General features: G+C 50.2%; 1 protein-coding gene across 7 annotated transcripts in view; it reads right to left on the reverse strand.

Annotated features, from left to right (window-relative positions):
• The window catches only part of MSH5 (mutS homolog 5), a 1,532,005-nt gene that overhangs the window by 313,433 nt on the left and 1,199,197 nt on the right, over positions 1–19,375 (reverse strand). For all 7 annotated transcript variants that reach the window (XM_078646032.1, XM_078646030.1, XM_078646035.1 and 4 more), the window contains one exon: positions 11,734–11,920. In XM_078646032.1, the coding sequence (XP_078502158.1) occupies positions 11,734–11,920 (187 nt within the window). The remainder of the gene's footprint in view (positions 1–11,733; positions 11,921–19,375) is intronic.

Consider the following 19,375-nt stretch of genomic DNA (forward strand, 5'->3'; position numbering starts at 1 on the left):
TTTTTCTCTTTCTACCCTGTGGATGAGGTTTGGGGACTAGGACTACTGGGCTGGCCCACGGGCTCTCAGAAGGCTCAATGACCTCTATCCCCAGCATCTTGATGACCTCAGCTTTGATGCTTTCCTTAACTTGACCAGACGGGTGACAGATTTCGGCCTTGATAGGCAAACTGTCTCCAGTGTCCACATCATGGGTACACCAGGGAGTCTGACCAGTAGTTAAGGAAAAGAGCTGTTCATACTTTTCCAGAACCTGTCTGCAATCAGCTTGCTGTTAGGCAATCTGTGTCTGAATAGAAAACTCCATCGGAGGTCGGGGAGCAGTTCACTCTGTCTCCTGATTCTCATCAGGAACCATCAGCATGGTCACATCAGACCTGTCACAATAGAGCTTGAGGCGGTTCACATGTATCACCCTTTTGGGGTACCTACCAGTGCCCACGTCTACCAAGGAACGCGTTACTTACCAGTAACTGCAGTTATCCAGTATTGGTATCTTTCATAGATTCACATGCCTGAATCATTCCCCGTCGTCGGGGTGGGAGTCCCCGGTACATAAATAAAGTACTCTCATATAGACATATATACTTAGTAATGGGCCAGAGGCCTCTCATTAGTAACATATCCATGTCCTTTAGTAAAAAGGACAAAACTTTGGCCAAGAGACAATCAGCTGTCCCCACCCTTTAGAACCTTCCTGGAAGGAGCTCTGGTCCCTCAGATTTTCGTAAGCACAGTGCTAAGTAGTACACTACTGAGAGAACCAAGGTGAGCCCTTCCAGGGGAGGTGGGTGGGTTGCATGTGAATCTGTGAAAGATACCAATACTGGATAACTGCAGTTACAGGTAAGTAGCGCATTCCTTATCCAGTATTATGGGTATCTTTCATAGATTCATATGCCTGAATCAGAGTAGCGAGCAATAACAAGCACATTTCGAATGGAACAACAGTAAATCTCACTAGATAATAACATATCAATTGTGAAATGCAAAAGGTACCAACATGCAATAGTAGAGAGAAAAGTGCAAGTAGACAGTAGGAAGGTGGGATGAAAGAGAAGGCTCACCTCTAATGAAATAGATGACAGAGCACAGCCTGTCCCACTGCTGCATCTTTCATAAGTTCAGTATCCAAGCAGTAGTGCCTGGTGAATGTATGAGGCGTCTTCTATGTCGCCGCTCTGCAGATGTCAATTATGGGCACTCCCGCAAAGAGCGCCATGGAGGTTGAGACTGCTCTAGTGGAATGAGCCCGAATGTTAGAATGCAGAGGATGTCCAGCTTGCTGATGACAGAGAGCAATAGTTGCAGAGCTCCAACGTGAAATGCTCTGCTTAGTCAATGGAAGACCTTTCCTAGGTCTGCTAAAGGCAACGAAAAGTTGGTTAGATTTTCGAAATGTCTCTGTTCTGTGTATGTAGAACTTCAGACAGCGTTTGAGATCCAAAGAGTGAAGAGATCTCTCTGCTGCTGAATGTGGATTCGGGAAGAAAGACCGCAGTACAATAGGCTCATTAAGGTGAAAGTCAGATGGGACTTTTGGAATGAATTTAGGATTAGTCCTCAGAATCACTCTGTCCTGCCTCAATTGGAGGAAAGGGTCTTGAATTGAAAAGGCTTGGAGTTCGCTTACTCTTCTCGCTGAGGTAAGCGCCAATAGAAGAGCTGTTTTCCAGGAAAGATATTAGATATCCACTTGGTGTATTGGCTCAAAGGGATGCTTCATTAATTGAGCAAGCACAACGTTCAGCTGACCAGGCAGGCGGTAAAGACTTCACCGGAGAAAATGTCCAGAACAAACCTTTAAGAAATTGTTTTATGAGCCTGTTGGACCAGAGGGAAGTACCAGCTGTAGAACGTCTGAAACGAGATATGACAGCCAGGTGAACTTTTATTGCAGCATGAGCCAGACCTGAGTTTGCCAAATGAAGAAGGTAAGGTAAGATCTCTGCCGGTGATGAGGAAAAGGATGTATTTTCACCAATTTACACCACATGCAGAACCTTTTCCATTTCAGGGAATATGTCTTGTTGGTACTGTCGGCCCGAGCCCGGGCTAGAACAGCTCTGCAGTCTGGCGAGATGTTTAAGGTCTGGAATTCTCTGAACTCAGGAGCCAAGCCGATAATCTGAGAGATGCTGGATCCGGATGTTGGACTTGTCCGTGGTCCATAGTGAGGAGATTGGGGCACGGCTTCAATGGGACCGGCGGTTCCAGCGATAGGAGATGAAGCTCCGTGAACCAGTGTTGGCGCGGCCACGCTGGAGCTATCAAGATCAGGGTACAATGTTCCGCCTTCAGCTTCCTGAGGACCCTGGGAATCAGGGGAAATGGAGGAAATGCTTACGCAAAGGCGTTGAACCATGCAATCGAAAATGCATTCCCTAGAGACCTTTTCTGGGACGTCAGCTTGCGTAATGTTGGCATTTGGCGTTGTGTCTGGTTGCGAACAGATCCAGGTGAGGTTTGCCCCATCGAGAGAAGATGTGACTGAGAATTTGGTGGTCCAGCTCCCACTCGTGGCACACAGAGCGCTGTCTGCTCAGTGAGTCTGCAAGGACATTGTCCGTTCCAGGTACTTATTCTGCCCGAAGGGAAATGTTGAGCCAGTTCCAAATCTTTTTAGATTCGCGAGACAACGTCAGAGAACGAGTACCCCCTTGTTTGTTGATATAGTGCATTATGGTGGTGTTGTCTGTCCTCACAAGCACTGGGGAGTTTTTGATCCAAGGCAGGAACGCTGGAAGCGCCAGGAAAACCGCTCTTAACTCGAGAAGGTTTATATGGAGTTGTTTTTCGGCAGGGGACCACTTTCCGTTGATTCTGAGTTCTTGGAGGAACGCCCCCCAACCTTCCAGGGACGCATCTGTTGTTATTATATGCGGCGAGGCTGGAAGCAGGAACGGCATTCCTCATGTAAGGTTCTGTGGATGAATCCACCACTGTAGAGCTTTTACCATGGAAGGCGTCACTCGGATTACATATTCGAATGATCCTGTACACTGGATCCATTGACTGGATAGCGCTTCCTGAAGAGGACGCATATGAAGACGACAGTGTGGAACTAACAGGATGCAAGAAGACATCAACCCTAACAGGGACTTGTAAAGGCGGACCGTGAGTGTTCTTCTGGTTCGTACACGGGCCGCCAAGGATGCCAGTTTGGATTAACGCTCCTGTGAAGGGAATGCTTTTTTCTGAGCCGTATCTAGGACAGTGCCTAGGAAAGTGAGACGCTGGGAAGGCTGAAGGATGGATTTGTCTCGATTGAGAGTAAGGCCCAAGTCGTTGAAGAGTTGAAGACAGGCGTTGGTGGACTTGGTCACGCCTTCCAAAGAAGGAGCCTTGACTAGCCAGTCGTCCAAGTATGGGAAGACTTGGTGATGTTGTTGCCGTAGGTACGCTGCTACTGGAGACAGGCATTTTGTAAAAATGTGTGGTGCCGACTTCAGGCCGAAGGGCAACACCCAAAACTGGTAGTGCTTGCCTGCCACAGCGAACCTGAGGTATTGCTTGTGATTTCTGTGGATAGGCACGTGAAAATAAGCGTCTTGGAGGTCTAGAGACACCATGAAGTCGTTTGCATTGAGGAGTTGAAGGACCTCCTGAATGGGCACCATACGGAATGACTGTTTCTTGAGATACTTGTTTAGCTTTCTTAAGTCCAATATAGGTCTCCATTTTTTCTCTTTTTTCTGAATTAAGAAGAATCGGGAGTAGAACCCCTTGCCTTTCTGATCGCGAGGGACTCTTTCTATAGCACTTTTTCGGAGCATCAGTGATAGCTCCAATTGCAGCCAATGTAAATTCTTGTGGAGCATTGGGTGAGGAGGAGTTTGAGGCGGGTTTCTATGAACTCCAGAGAGTGTCCGAATTAAACTAGTTGAAGGATCCATCGATCCCTAGTAATCTGTTTCCAATTTTGTAGGAAATACGAGATTCTTCCTCCAATCTTGTACGGTAGAGAAGAAGTGGAGACCTGTGACAGGGAGAAGTCATTGTCTTCTGGCTGTGTTTATTTTTCCTCCTTTGCCACGAAAGGAAGACCTCGTGTAGGACGACTGTTGTTGTTGTCTCTGCTGATACTGGGGTTTGTACTGCTGGTTTGAGCTGTACGAGGACCGGTAACCTTGAAAATCTCCTCTTGAAGATTGGCCTCTCCCTCTGGAGCCCCAAAAGGGAGGTTTTGTAAACTGGAGGGTACCCAGTGCCTTCGCTGTATCTGTATCTTTTTTAATACCTTGAAGCGTCTCATCTATATGTGCTCCAAATAAAAGTTGGCCATCATAAGGCATGTCAAGTACCTTAGCTTGCACTTCCGACCGGAAGGTAGTTGCTTTGAGCCAGGCTTGATGTCTCAGCACCGCAGCTCCAGCTAGCTGGCCGAAATTGATGCAACATCCATCGCACAGTCAATCATCTCTGAGGCTGAGCGTTCGCCTTCTAAGAGAATCTTTTTTGCCTCTTCTTTCTCTTCCTCCGACAAAGATCCCAAATATGGGGCGATATCAGCCCACATTTGACGATTGTAACGTCCTAACAGTGCCATAGAGTTAGCAGCTCGCACTGTGAACGCGGACATCGAAGAAAATCGCTTCCCAATATTGTCCAGTTTTCGTCCCTCCTTATCCGGTGGCGCAGGTAAAGCAGCCAAAGGATTTTTTGATTGGCGCTGCGCTGCTTGAGTAATGACCAAGTCCGGCTTGGGATGGCCAGTAAGGCAAGCCGGAGCTGTGTCTGGAGCCTTATATTTTTTGTCCAGCCTGGGCAGAACCGGGGGCAAGGAAGAAGGGTTTTGCATGATTTTAACCCCTTGGGTCCAAATGTACTCTATGATAGGTATGGACCTAACAGTCTTTTTGAACGGTTCCTTTAAATAATAAAGGAAGCAGTCTTGTTGTTGGGTAGTTATTGGAATTTTGAAACGCAAAGCCGCCCTTTCTAGGATATTATGGAATCCCACAATGTCCTCCGGGGGTGAATCGGCGTTGGCACAGGAGATGCTGGACACGGAATGACGTAATCATCCCACTCGTAATGTGAATCCTGAAGTTCCCCTTCCTCTTGCTGTTGCTCCTCTTCTTCATCATCTGAGGATGGAGGAGGCTGTGCAGGAGCAGGATCCGGGTGAAGCACTAGAGGTGGAGGCCGATGTCTAGGCGGAGGCGTAACCACTGAAGGTGGTGGAGGAGTAGAGAGAAACCTCTGTTTGTAGTCCGCAATCAAGAACTGCAGATCCGTGACTATGGACGCAGGAAGACACACCATAGGTTGAGGAGGAGGAGGAGGTTGGAATTCCTCCTGATAATCCACTCGTTCATACTGCTCCTGTTCTTCATAATCTGAACTCTCATGATATTTTACGTGCAGTTCAGATGGGCTTGTAGCTGTCTGGAACATAGAATTCTCATCCGAGTCTTCGTTATCCAGAAGATGCGCAGGTGGTAAAGCCTGGACTCTGCTCGGAGAGGTTAGATCCGGTGACAGAGTGCGTTTAGTAATTTTTAAGTGAACATATGCACTTTTCAAGGTTGGTTCCTGTGTCGTCGTCGAGCCCGTTGACGGGGCGGTCGTCGACGGAGGGACGTCGCTGACTGATCGAGAAGGTTGCGGCGTCGACGGTGATTTCTTCGTCGACGGCTTTGTCGTCGACAACTTCGTCGACAGCGATGGCGTCGACGTCGATGGAGCCTTCCTTGACGTTGATGATGTCTTCGTCGACGACGATGGAGCTTTCGTCGTTGACGACGATGTGGACTTCATCGACGTGGAAGCGCTCAGCGATGTCTTTATCTTTATAATAGATGAAACGGACCTACCCGTCGACGATGAAGATGTTGTAGACATCGACGTGGATAATGAAGAGGACGCCACAGAAGTGGAGATGGTCGCTGTCGAGGCTGTCACAGGCAGTGCTGAAGAGGTCGTGAAGGGTTTCTTAAAGGTGCAAACAGAGCCCTGAGGAGAAACCTTCACAGGCAAGACCTTAGAATGAACCTCTGAAGACTTCAGCGTCTTCTTTTGAGGTGGCTCTGAAGACGTTCCTGGGGATGTCACTCTAGGTCTTTTGGGAGAGGAATGTGAACTCCTGAAGGAACACTCACTCTCTCCTGAAGAGACTGCCTGGTCCTTATCCTTCAGTCTCTGTAGCCATATCAACAGGCGCCCCTCTCTGTCCTTGAGGGTCTTTGTTGAAAAGGTCCGACAGATCTTACAATCCTTAGAAGAGTGGTCTGGGTAGAGACAATAAAGGCAATCCTTATGCTTGTCATCTACATGAAGCCTCTTCTTGTTACAAGAGGCACACGGTCTAAAAAGTCCTTTTTTAGGAGTATCAGCCATGGTAAACTGAAAACCCCACACAACTGAAGAAATTCTGTGAGAAAAGAACTGGAAAATCCAGAGAAGTAAGGAAAACTGAGCAGAGCTCAGTGGAGACTCCCTTAGCACGACGTGCGGTAGAAAATCTGAGGGACCAGAGCTTCTTCCAGGAAGGTTCTAGAGGGTGGTGACAGCTGATTGGCTCTTGGCAAAGTTTAGTCCTTTTTACAAAAGGACATGGATATGTTACTAATGAGAGGTCTCTGGCCCATTACTAAGTATATATGTCTATATGACATTACTTTATTTATGTACCGGGGACTCCCACCCCGACGACGGGGAATGATTCAGGCATGTGAATCTACTAAAGATACCCATAACACTGGATAAGTCGGGTGACCTCCCACTTCTTTTCTAGGACAGGGTATATGCCACTGCATTTGTCCTGGAGATCACTTTGTGCCACTGGCTCCAAAACCCACACTTGTTGCCCTGCTTGAACGTCTACCAGTGCAGCTTTCTGGTCATACCAGAGCTTCTGGAGCTCTTGGCTGGCCTCCAGATTATTTGATGCTTTTTGCATGTACTCTGCCATCCTGGAACAAAGGCCTAGTACATAGTGCACCACATCTTGTTTTGGTACATGATGGGGTTTCTCCCATCCTTGCCTCACAAGTCAGAGTGGTACCCTAACAGGGTGGCCAAACAGAAGTTCAAAGGGTGAAAACCCTGCTTCCCTCTGAGGCACCTCTCTATATGCAAAAAGCAGGCAGGGCAACAGAACATCCCATCTCCTTTTGTGTTTCTCGGGAAGTCCCATTATCATGCCCTTCAATGTCTTGTTGAAACTTTCAACAAGGCCATTGGTTTGTGGGTGGTAAGGTGTTGTGAACTTGTAGATCACTCCACACTCATCCCACAAGTGTTTTAAGTATGTGGACATGAAGTTGGAAGCTCTGTCTGATACTACCTCCTTAGGAAAACCTTTCCTGGCGAAGACACCAATGAGGGCCTTGGCTACCACAGGGGCTGTAGTAGACCTAAGGGGAATGGCTTCAGGGTACCTAGTAGCATGACCCACTACTACTATTATTATGAACTTGTTTCCAGAGGCTGTGGGAGGTTCAAGTGGACCTACTACTATATCCACTCCTACCCTCTCACAGGTTACCCCACCCACTAGAAGTGGGATTAGGGGGGCCTTTAGGTGTCCTCCTGTCTTGCCACTGGCTTGACAGGTAACACTGAAACTTACAAACTCCTGCACTATTTGGGACATCTGGGGCAAATAGAAGTGGGAGACCAATATTTTCCAAGTTTTGGTCTGGCCCAGGTGTCCAGCCAGGTGGATGTCATGAGTGAGAGTGAGTAGATATACAACTGAGGCACTACCACTCTCCTAGTGGCACCAGGTTTGGGGTATCTGGCTCAGTTTACGAGAACTTCCTCCCAATAGACCTTGTGGGAGGCACTGAATCTCCCTACTCCATTCAGGTTGAGGCTGCAGGCATCGTCTTGAGGCTTGAGGGAGGTCGGGGATAACCAGATACCAGGTCAGTATCACATGGGAGACCTCCTCATGGTTTTTGGCCACTCGAACTCGGGCCATGGGTATTGGGTGCAGAGTGGTGCAGAATCGTGAAGCCGCCAGGATCGTGGATTTTGTGGGTGAGTCTTTGTTTGAGCAAATCCAGTGCTCACGGGATACAGAGTCTGTAAGATGGTTGCAGGGCAGGTCCTCCGGGCTCTGGGGGGATGCTGGCTGCTGGAGACAAAGGGTTCTTTGCTGTAGGCCGGTCGGAGGCAGACAGGCCAGTAGGGCTGGGGCCAAACCAGTAGGTGTCCTCTTTTTCCTCGGTCAGCACGGATCTTCAGACCTTCTACTTTCTTCCTCAAATCTGAGGAGGCAAACTTCAGGGTGGCCCCTAAATAATAGATATAGGAGGGCTAAAAGTGGTGTGCAGGTTGGGACCAATGTGTCCCTTCCTTAGGGTGGGAGCACCCCCTATTATGCAACCCTCCAGTGGGAAGGGGGCATTAGCTTTTTACTGAGTGGTTGGATCCTATCATCTTCAAGACAGAGGGGACTGAGATGTGTGCTTCACCTCGCCTTCCCCATCTGAGGAGTGGGGTTGGCAAAGGTGGGCACACCTCTCTTCCTTGCTTGGATTTCCCACCAATTCTCCTGCCCAAGTGGGAGCCAATTGCTGAGGGCAGCAAAAGGCAGGGACAGCTCAAGCTTCCACTTTGTGGACCCAGCCCATCCTGTGGGAGGAGGCATGACACCTCTACCAAGGATGGGCTTCGTTTCTGGGCCCAGAGAGCGGAGGCTCTCTATCGAGGGGTCCAGAAACCGGTCTGGTGGTGGTAAATGGTAGGCTGACATTCATGAACCACACCAGGGCTGGAAATATTTCAGTGGGCATCTCTAAGATGCCTTCTGAGTGCATTTTACATTAAATCCAACACTGGCATCAGCGTGGGTTTTATGTGCTGAAATGTTTGCTACCAAACATCCCAGGTTTTAGTAAAGCCATTATGGAGCTGTGGAGTTTGTAATGACCAACTCCCAGACCATATACTCTTTATGGCGTTACTACATTTACAGTGTCAAAGAATGGACTTAGACGCTGCAGGGGTACAGAGCTCATGCCACTGTACCCTCACCTGAGGGCTAGTGGCCCCTGCTGGAGGGGTGGCTTGCTTCGACCTCATGCAGTGGGCCTGACACACAGGGATGTGTGCCATGTCCACCCTTCACTTTTCTCTGCACCAAAACACTCAGCCGGCAATGGCAGTGTGTGGGTGTTAAGGTACAGGGACTCTAAGTGTGGCACAATAGGTGTTGCAGCCCTAAGAGGCCTTCTCTTTTTACAGTGCCCTTGTTACCCATTGTACCTTTTACAAAGGGCTTACCTGTGGCCTAAGATGTGCCAAGTGTGGGTACAGAAGTACAGTTTTGGGAAAGAGCACAGGCCCTGGGAATCTGATTGGCAGGGACCAACAAGTCAAAAGCGCATCATGTGTCAGGTAAAAAGTGGGGGGCAACCATGTAAAGAGGGTAACTTTCCTACAGTTACCGCCACCAGACCCTGTTTGCAGAATATGGTGTTTAAAGGTAAGCACTCTGTTAATTAACCACCAAGGGCAAGAATTTGCGTCATTTAAAAATGTTTTGGGATCCAGTCCTAGCTGTCCTTGGCATCAATTTACCCTCAAAATAGTGATGACAGAGAAAGCCCAGGACAGCAAACAGCTACCCCCTTTGTATTCATCTCTTCCGGTGTTTGCCACCCAAAAAACACTACCTTGCCTTCCCTGACCCCACCCCTCCTTGCTCATGTGTGATTTGGATATGTATGGGCTGCCATCCTCGCTTTTCCTGGTTTGGGGTTGCATTTTTAAATACTGCCTCAAAGAAAGTGAGGAGGAATTATGTGATGTCACCCACCTTGCCCATGCCTGAGGAGAGAGGGTTCTTTCTTTTCTCCTGCTTTATCCGAGGGCAGGGGAAGTACACTTTATACTTGACCGAGGGTGGTGATTCTTAGTTTTGCCCCCTGCCTTGCCTAATGATGAGAGATTGGAATTCATCCTCACTCCCTCCACTGCCTTTGAGTAATCAAAGGCAGCAGTGGCAGGGGCAGGTGAGATCATGCTTCCTTCTTAGCCTTGGTCACAGGAATAAGGTTTTGTTGCCTGCCAGCCTTGCTAAAAATAAGTGTGGGGGGGAGCGGGTTCCAGTCATTCTTTTACAAGAGCTTACCGGAGGTGGGGGGAGGATGACTGCACTCCTTCCTTTTTGTACAAGTGTAGAGAGATGATTTTTACCTCCTCCACTCCCTCACCTTGGTGATGGGCTGGGAAGTATTTTTTGGCTCTATCTCCCCCAAGTGTGGAAGACACAATGCTACACCAGGGAGGGATCAACAAAACATGGAAGGGGGGCACATTTGGTAGTGTTGGAAGGAGCTATGCATACTTAAATTATAAGCAAGTAACAGAGGAAAAACAATGATCCCATCTTCAATGAAAAGTTTGGGGTGAAGAGCAATAAATACCCCTCCCATTAAGCAAAGAGGAGTGTTTAAAAAATACACCAATCTAGCGCTTTGTCAAGGTAAGGAGAACACATGTGCCCATCCTCCGTCAAAGAAAGTGGGAGAGGGATAGGATAAGGGCTCTCCTGGCCCTAAGGCAAGACAGGGAAGCTGTGCATAGCATGCCACTGCGGCCTGGTATATGTTGGAGAAAGTGGGTCCGTCAGTATTTATTTATTTAGCTCTCGCTGTATTTGGGCACACTGGAAAAAAGCAAAAAAAACAGTAAAGGAACTGGGGCAACTATTTGGACATTGTTTGCATTTGCTGCACTTTTTTCCATTTTTGTTTCAATTTTGCCACTGCCGTTGACAAGGCATAGTGGAGCAGGACAGGGGAGGTCTAATAAACACCTTCCCACCCACCCTTGGTCAAGGTGGGTTAGGCAATCATTTTCTGTTTTTTCACACTCTTGACTGCATTCCTATTTTCTAAATTGTGTCAGTCTAGCTGTACAAATAGTTCTTCATTCTGATTTAAACCTAATGGGAAAAAAGTTTTGAAATGTAAGTTACATTTTGATTCTATCTGACAAATGGACTATAAATACATTATACATTTTCTATGTGAATAATAGAAACTGCCCAAAAATGATCACGTTACTAATCAGCTTAGGACAATGGGACTGATCTATAACAATAAAACTGAGAGAGAAAGCATGAACAGAATGTTTGACCAAAGAAAGATAGTCCACTGGAGAGTATAAGTGCAAAATAATCACAACATTGAATGCATCAATAAACTGTGACACATTGGAAATCATCAATACACAAAATGAATACACATGTTACTCTGCTATGTAGCACATGCGTTGGCTGTGGAAAGTACATGGTGAAACTATACAATTATAGAACGTTTGATACCAGATGTAAAAATAGGGATATAACACTACTCTTCCCAATCAGATACTGGATATGTAGAACACAGGTTGGTTCAGAGGCTGTAAAACGAATTCCCATTTTACCAAAAGCCCAGATGGATATTCATTTGGGGCAAGAGGCTGAGACTTAGACTTCAGATCTGTACTAAGTATAACAGAGACAGACACTAAAGGAACTCCATGGAAGACCACAGCCTGTCGCATGGATCCCTGCTTATGCCTACTCTCTGGTCACTGTTCCATTGGTGTGCCTGCTCTTCTAGAAGTATTTCCCAAACACCTGAGCTAAGCAGAATGCAACAGTTGCTCCTTGATAGCAATCAATGCTCATAAGCAACAAAACAATACATGCCATCTAATAACCTTTTTGGTGTCATCCCTACAATACTTCACAATAATCTTATTTTCCAAATGTCTTACTTTGAATCTCACCTTCCATCCTTGATGTGGATGCTGTTACACAGAGTGAATTTGGGCCGACAGTATCCATTTTCCCTTGCTATGACAGCCATAGTTAACAACACGTCTAGCTGGCCAGCATACTCTATCACATCGTAGAGCACCTGGGACCGCTCCAGGATCTTGGCCTGCAGCTGGTGCATGATTAGTGTTTCATGATCTGGAACCAAGCATAGAACTTAAAGTTACTTCAGTACCTGTAACTGCAACTCTTCAGTGTTAATATCTTTTCTTTCAGTTTCACATGCAAATCTTAAACCTTCCCAGTGAGATATACGTGTGTGTGTGTATGTATATATATATATATATGTATATATATATATATATATACACACACACACACACACACGCACGCACGCACGCACTCACACACACACACACACACACGAACAAGTTACTTACCTTCGGTAACGATATATCTGTAAGAAACAGTAGTTAGTATTAGATTCCTTACCTTAGAATATCCCCAGGCGTCAGTCTGGATCCGGAAACTTTTGCGTAGCAGTACCCCTGCGCGTCGGTAGGCGTCGTCTGCAGGCGTCCCCTGCGGCTCCGCGTCGTCGGCGTCGTGCGCCGTGATGACGTCGCTGGAGTATATAGACGCCGCCTCCGCGCGCTGACGTCAGTTCTTTGCACACAGCTTTTCCGCACGCAGAGCCATGTGAGAACTAACACTGGTGCCATTCGAAACTAGGGCCCTGAAAGGGATGTCCTTAACCCTAGGTATCAGTTCGCAGAACGGGGAGGATGGGTGGGGCGGTAAGGAATCTAATACTAACTACTGTTTCTTACAGATATATCGTTACCGAAGGTAAGTAACTTGTTCATCTGAAAGAAACAGGTTAGTATTAGATTCCTTACCTTAGAATAGATACCCCAGCAATACCAACCCCGGTGGTGGGTCTGCGAACCAATACAAACCTACACCAGAAAGTCCTGGAGGACCGAACGGCCAAAGAAGCCATCCCTCCGGACTTGACTGTCCAGGCAGTAGTGCCTCGCAAAGGTGTGCAGCGAGGCCCACGTGGCCGCCTGGCAAATGTCCTGCAAAGGGACTCCCCGGCCCAGGGCAGTAGTAGCCGCCGTGGCCCGAGTGGAATGGGCCCTCAGCCCAACAGGAGGCTCCTTCCGAGCCAAAGAGTAGCATGCTTTGATGCACAGGACGACCCACCGAGAGATGGTTCGTTTCTGCACCGCCCTTCCCTTCTTCTCACCCACGTAGCCAACAAACAGTTGGTCATCCACCCGGAACTGGCGTGTGCGATCCATGTAAAACGAAAGCGCACGTTTTGGGTCCAGACGATGGAGCCGCTCTTCATCCTTTGAAGGATGTGGAGGCGGGAAGAAGGAGGGCAAGGTGATGGACTGCCCAATGTGAAAAGCAGAGACTACCTTGGGCAGGAAAGAAGGTCTAGTCCGAAGGACCACCTTATCAGGATGAACAGACAAGAAAGGAGGTTTAACAGAAAGAGCCTGGAGCTCACTCACTCTCCTGGCAGAGGTGATGGCCACCAGGAAGGCCGTCTTTAAAGTGAGAAGACGGAGAGGACAGGAATGAAGGGGCTCAAAGGGAGCGCACATCAGGAAAGTCAAGACCAGGTTCAAGTCCCACTGAGGCATCACGAACGGAGTTGGAGGATACATGTGCGTGATGCCCTTCAAGAATCTTAACACAATAGGGGACTTGAATAAAGATGGCTGATCAGGTAGCCTCAAGAAGGCGGAAAGGGCAGAAAGATAGCCCTTGATAGTGCCCAGAGCAGAGCCCTGCTGGGCAAGGGAAAGGAGGAAGAGGAGAACCTCAGACAGAGGGGCAGAAAGGGGATCCACAGCCTTTGCTGTGCACCATGCCACAAATCTGTTCCACCGGCAGGCGTATACCGACTTTGTGGAGGGACGCCTGGCTGCCAGAATTACATCACAGACTTCAGGAGGCAAGTCAAATGGCCTCAACTGCCGCCGCTCAATCTCCAAGCATGGAGGTGGAGACTGGACAGGTTCGGGTGGAGGACCGTCCCCTGCTGCTGCGACAGAAGGTCCTCCTGAAGGGGCAGGCGGATCGAGGGACCGACTGTCATGCTGAGTAGCTCGGGATACCAGTATCTTCGAGCCCAGTCCGGAGCCACAAGGATAACTTGGGCCCGGTCGCGCCTGATCTTCTTCAGCACTCTGGGCAGAAGTGGTATAGGCGGAAAGGCGTACAACAGACCGCAACTCTACTCGCGCCGAAAGGCGTCGCCGAGCGAGTGCCGTCTTGGAAACTCCAACGCGCAGAACTGATGACATTGCGCGTTCTCTTCTGTGGCGAATAGATCTAACCAAGGCTCTCCCCATTGCTGAAAGAGGCCTCTCGCCACGTCCGAGTTCAGACGCCATTCGTGATCCACCGAGCACCGACGGCTGAGTTCATCCGCCCTGGCGTTCAGAGAACCTGCCAGGTGTTGAACCGTCAGAGTCACGCCCTGACGTTCCAGCCATTGCCAGAGACGCAGAGCCTCCTGGCAAAGGGTCCACGACCCCACACCGCCCTGTTTGTTGCAGTACCACATGGCGGTGGTGTTGTCCGTGAACACCTGCACCACACTCCCGTTGACAAAGGGGAGGAATGCCTTCAGTGCTAGTCGAATCGCCCGCAGCTCCAACAGGTTGATATGGAGCCGGGACTCCGCCGGAGACCAGATGCCTCTGATCTCCGCCTCTCCCAAGTGGCCACCCCAGCCTTGGAGGGACGCGTCCGTCACAACCACGTGCTCCGGTTGGGGAAGGGAGAGGGATCTGCCTCTGACCCAATCGCGGTCCGTAAGCCACCACTGCAACTGTCTCGCAGTGCCCTCCGAGATCAGGACATGGTCGGATAGGTTGCCCTGATGCTGGGCCCACTGAAACTTCAGGTCCCACTGCAGAGCCCGCATCCGCCACCTGGCGTGATGCACCAGTAGGATGCAGGAGGCCATCAGCCCCAGAAGCCGCAGCGTCAACCTGACCGAAACCCGGGATAACGGCTGAAAGATGGGAATCAGAGCCTGAATATCCCGGACCCGCCGTTCCGGGGGATAAACCCGAAACTGCGCCGAGTCGAGAACCGCTCCGATGAAAAGGAGCTTTTGAGAGGGACACAGGTGTGATTTCGGCACATTGATGGAAAACCCCAGCTCGTGCAGGAGGTCTGCCGTCATCTGAAGGTGGTGGACGACTGTCTGGGGCGAGCCCGCCTTCAACAACCAGTCGTCGAGGTAGGGGAAGACTGAAACCCCTAACCGGCGCAGATGAGCTGCGACCACCGCCATCACTTTCGTGAACACCCGTGGGGCGCTGGTAAGGCCGAAGGGGAGCACGATAAACTGAAAGTGCTCGTGGCCTACCGTGAACCGCAGGTAACGCCGGTGGGCCGGCAGGACGGGGATGTGAAAATACGCATCCTGCAAGTCCAACGCTACCATCCAGTCTTGTGGGTCTAGAGCAGCCAAGACCTGAGCCAAAGTCAACATCTTGAACTTCTCCTTCCGGAGGAAGCCGTTGACGTTCCGTAGGTCCAAGATAGGACGCAGGCCTCCTTTGTCCTTCTTGGGCACCAGAAAGTAGTGGGAGTAGCAACCACACCCTACTTCTGGCCCAGGAACGCGCTCGATGGCCCCCTTGGCCAAGAGGGCCGTAACTTCCTCCTGCAGAAGTGTCAAGTGGTCCCCCGACACACGGTGGTTCTGCGGTGGCATGGCTGGAGGAGTGGACTCGAAGGGGAGGGCGTAGCCCCTTCGAACGAGCTGCAGCACCCACCTGTCCGATGTTATCGCGCGCCAGCGGGAGTGGTGATGGCGAACCCTGCCACCCACTGGCGTCACGTGAGCCCGAAAGCTCGGACTAGGAAGGCTTGGATGCAGCAGCGGGGGGAGGCGTGGACTGACCTCGCCGCTGGCCTCTACCGCCACCACGGCGGAAACCACGGCCGCCACCGCGCTGGGGAGCGTTCTGCGGCGCGTGGCTGGCAGCACGTGTGGGACCGCCCCTCCCTTGGCCACGAAAGGGGCGAAACGAACCCGTCTGCTGGCGCTGGGTCGAAAGACCCAAGGACTTGGCCGTGACCCTGGAGTCCTTGAAGCGCTCCAGCGCGTGGTCCGCTTTGTCACCAAACAGGCGACTGCCATCAAATGGCATGTCCATGAGTGTATTTTGGACGTCTGGCGAGAAGTTGGCAGATCTCAGCCAAGCATGGCGACGAATCGCCACCGTCGTGGACATAGCCCGTCCCAGCGAGTCGGTCGTGTCCAGACCACAACGGATCGAGTACCGCGCCGCATCCCGGCCTTCAACGAAGGCCCGGGTGAGCTTGTCCCGCACTTCCTGGGGGCATTGCGGCAAACACTCCTCGACCGTATCCCACAGGGAGTGGGTGTAGCGGCCCAAGAGGCACGCGGTATTACAAGACCGCAGTCCAGCGCTCAAAGAGGAAAAGACCTTTTTACCAAATTGGTCATACCGCTTTGATTCCCGATCGGGCGGAGCCGACGGGAACGCGGACTGCGAAGTGGAGGCCTGGATCACCAGACTCTCCGGGGAGGGATGGGTGGATAGGAAGGCAGGGTCGTCCGAGCACGGACGGTGACGCCTGGCAACGTTCCGGTCAACCGGTGCACCGGAAGCGGGCCTGGACCAGGTGCCCAAAAGGACATCCGTCAGGGCCTCATTAAACGGCAGCAGAGGCTCCTGGGGGCATGACTGCGGTTTAAACACTTCGGTCAGAATGTTCGGCTTGACCTTCGCGACAGGGAGCTCAAGGCTCAAGGCCTTGGCAGCCCTCATCAGGACCACCGAATAGGCAGCACCTGCCTCAGACGCCACAGGGGTCGGGGAGACAAACCCAGGGTTGGGCGACTCGTCCAGACCACTGGCATCACCCAGATCACCTACCCAGTCCACATCATACTGGCAGGCACGGGATAAAGGGTCCTCAGACCCCTCCCAACCCTCTCCATACTCGTCCTCATCGCCGTATTCTGGATCGACGATATAGACCTCGGGGTCAATGGGCCCCATCGGCGCCGGATCCGGCGTCGGACGACGCCGGTCCGACTCCGCGTCAGGAGTCAGAGGGGGAATGGGGGTGGCGCCGCGTGGCGTCGGCGCCGGCCGGAACCGACGGCGGAGTCGCTGCACCGCGCGGAGGCGGTACCACGGGTTGGCCCAAAGGAACCGACGCCGGAGAGGCCGGTAGACCAGCCGGCGACGAACCTGAGGGGCCCAGCGGCGCCGAGGCCGGAGCTACCGGCGGCGTCGAGGCAGGAGCACCCGAACCGCTCGGGCCCCCAGACGGGACCGACGGGCCCGCAGGCGCCGTAGGCCCCGCCGGAGGAGACCTCGCCCTCATAGCGATGAGGAAGGCCTCGATCTCCTCATGCGACGCGCCTTCCCCAGGGACCGACAGGTATGGGGCAGACGGCGTCGGCAACCCACGCGGGGCCGCGGGCACCCGAGCCCCCGGCCGCATCACGCGGGCGTCGGGGGGAGTCGGGGGTACGATGACGACGCCCCGACTTCTTACGCTTACCTGACGAACCGGAGGAATGGTGGCGACTCCCGGAGCGCTCATGGCGGCTCCGCGATCGTTCCTTCGACCGCTCCCTCGACCTCCGACCGGACCGGGACCGCTCTCGACGCGGGGCCGACACACGGAGCTCGAGAAGCTTGCGGGACCGCTCCCGCCTAGCTTTACCAGTCAAGGCCCGACAGTCGACGCAGGACTCCACGTCGTGGTCCGCGCCCAGACACCGGAGGCAGAGTCGATGGTGGTCGGTGACCGACATCAGGCGGTCGCACTCGTCGCAACCCTTGAAACCGGGCATCCTACCGGCACCGTAGAAGATTAAGTAATTAACAATAAACTTGGTCAAAAGACCGGAGTACTGCTCTTCGGATCTGCGCTAACTGGCGCGGAAAAAAGAAGAACTGACGTCAGCGCGCGGAGGCGGCGTCTATATACTCCAGCGACGTCATCACGGCGCACGACGCCGACGACGCGGAGCCGCAGGGGACGCCTGCAGACGACGCCTACCGACGCGCAGGGGTACTGCTACGCAAAAGTTTCCGGATCCAGACTGACGCCTGGGGATATTCTAAGGTAAGGAATCTAATACTAACCTGTTTCTTTCAGATACACATGTTCTATGACAAAAGCAAAGGTTAAAGTGTCATTATTTGGAGGTGAAAACGTAAAATTTTAAACTCAAAAGAACACCGAAGTTCACCACTTATAGTTAAATCAAGTAGCTATAACATGTGGACTACCAGTAACTTTGGTGCCATTTGACGATTCTTTATAAAATTGGGTATTCACTTGGCACATCCATCTAACTTCCAGCATCCTAAGTTTCATGCAAATCTGTAGGTAGGAGCAAATTTAGGAGTTGCCAAAAAAGATTTTTGTCCATTGCAGTCCACATAGAGAAATTGCTCTCTAATGCAACATAAGTGGTAAACGCAACGCATTTACACCAAACATGGGATAAAAGTAGCACAGTAGAACCTAATTCAGAAAGTAGGAATTTTGTGGGTTAGTAGCAATATCTTGGTAGTTTCTGTGATATTTTAATTTGATACACGTGTTGGATGTTATTTAAAGGGTGCAATGTATGTATAACTTGTTGGTTGACTTTGCGGGGACAAAACTCGCAAGTTCGGTTCTTCACATTTGAGTTTTTACTATGATAAGCTTAAAAAGTTGTTTTCCAGCATCTTAAAATATACATTTATGGACACACTCACAAATTAGGCACCATAGAAACTGGAATGGTGGCCATGGAAAAAGTATTCCACAAAAAAGGAACATGCAACTGGTAGGATGACTAGGTGGTGGAGCAGGAGAGCCTGAATGCACACATGAGGACTCTCCGTCCTACTACTAATGCTCCTTTTCACATAGCCTAAAAATTTAACTGAAAAAATATTAAAAGAAAATTATGGTTCTGGTAGTACAAATACTTTAACATCCCCATAAATAAAAATGTAAGACACTCCTTGAAAAAAAGTGTTGTTACTGTTCCAAAGCAAAACCTAAAACACACGAAATATGCCATTAATTGTCAACTATACAAATCACAACTTGCGTCTGACCTCACACACTACATCATTAAGCACATCTCGATACGCATGAATGATGACATCACTAATGAAAACTAAAAGGACATTGTTGATGACATCGCTAAAGAGGGTGCATTTCAATTTACCTTTAACGTTTTTAATGTCATCATTATGGATACAGTTCAATTTCTTTGTTTTGATAAGTGTTATTATTTGATTATGTTGTGTCAGTATGTTCTGTTTTTTAACGATATAAACATTATGAGTTAATAAGCAGTCCAATAGATTTTTTTTTTTTTTTGGAAAACTTCTTATTTATTTTCATGGAAATCATACAGTTTACAAAACCAAAATAAAAACATGCAGTATAGCATCTCACAACGTATTCAGACACATTTGTATTGTTCCCCAAGTTCAAAATTATCCTTCGTACGATATTCGAAACCCCCCACCGGTCCTCCAACATTGTGCCTTTAGACCTCTTCCGCCTCTGAATCACTGTCATCCGAGTCCGACAAGGGTTCATAGAGTTCACCTCTGTACG

This window comes from Lissotriton helveticus, chromosome 5_1 (genome assembly GCF_964261635.1).
Source record: "Lissotriton helveticus chromosome 5_1, aLisHel1.1, whole genome shotgun sequence".
Classification (NCBI taxonomy): Eukaryota; Metazoa; Chordata; class Amphibia; order Caudata; family Salamandridae; genus Lissotriton; species Lissotriton helveticus.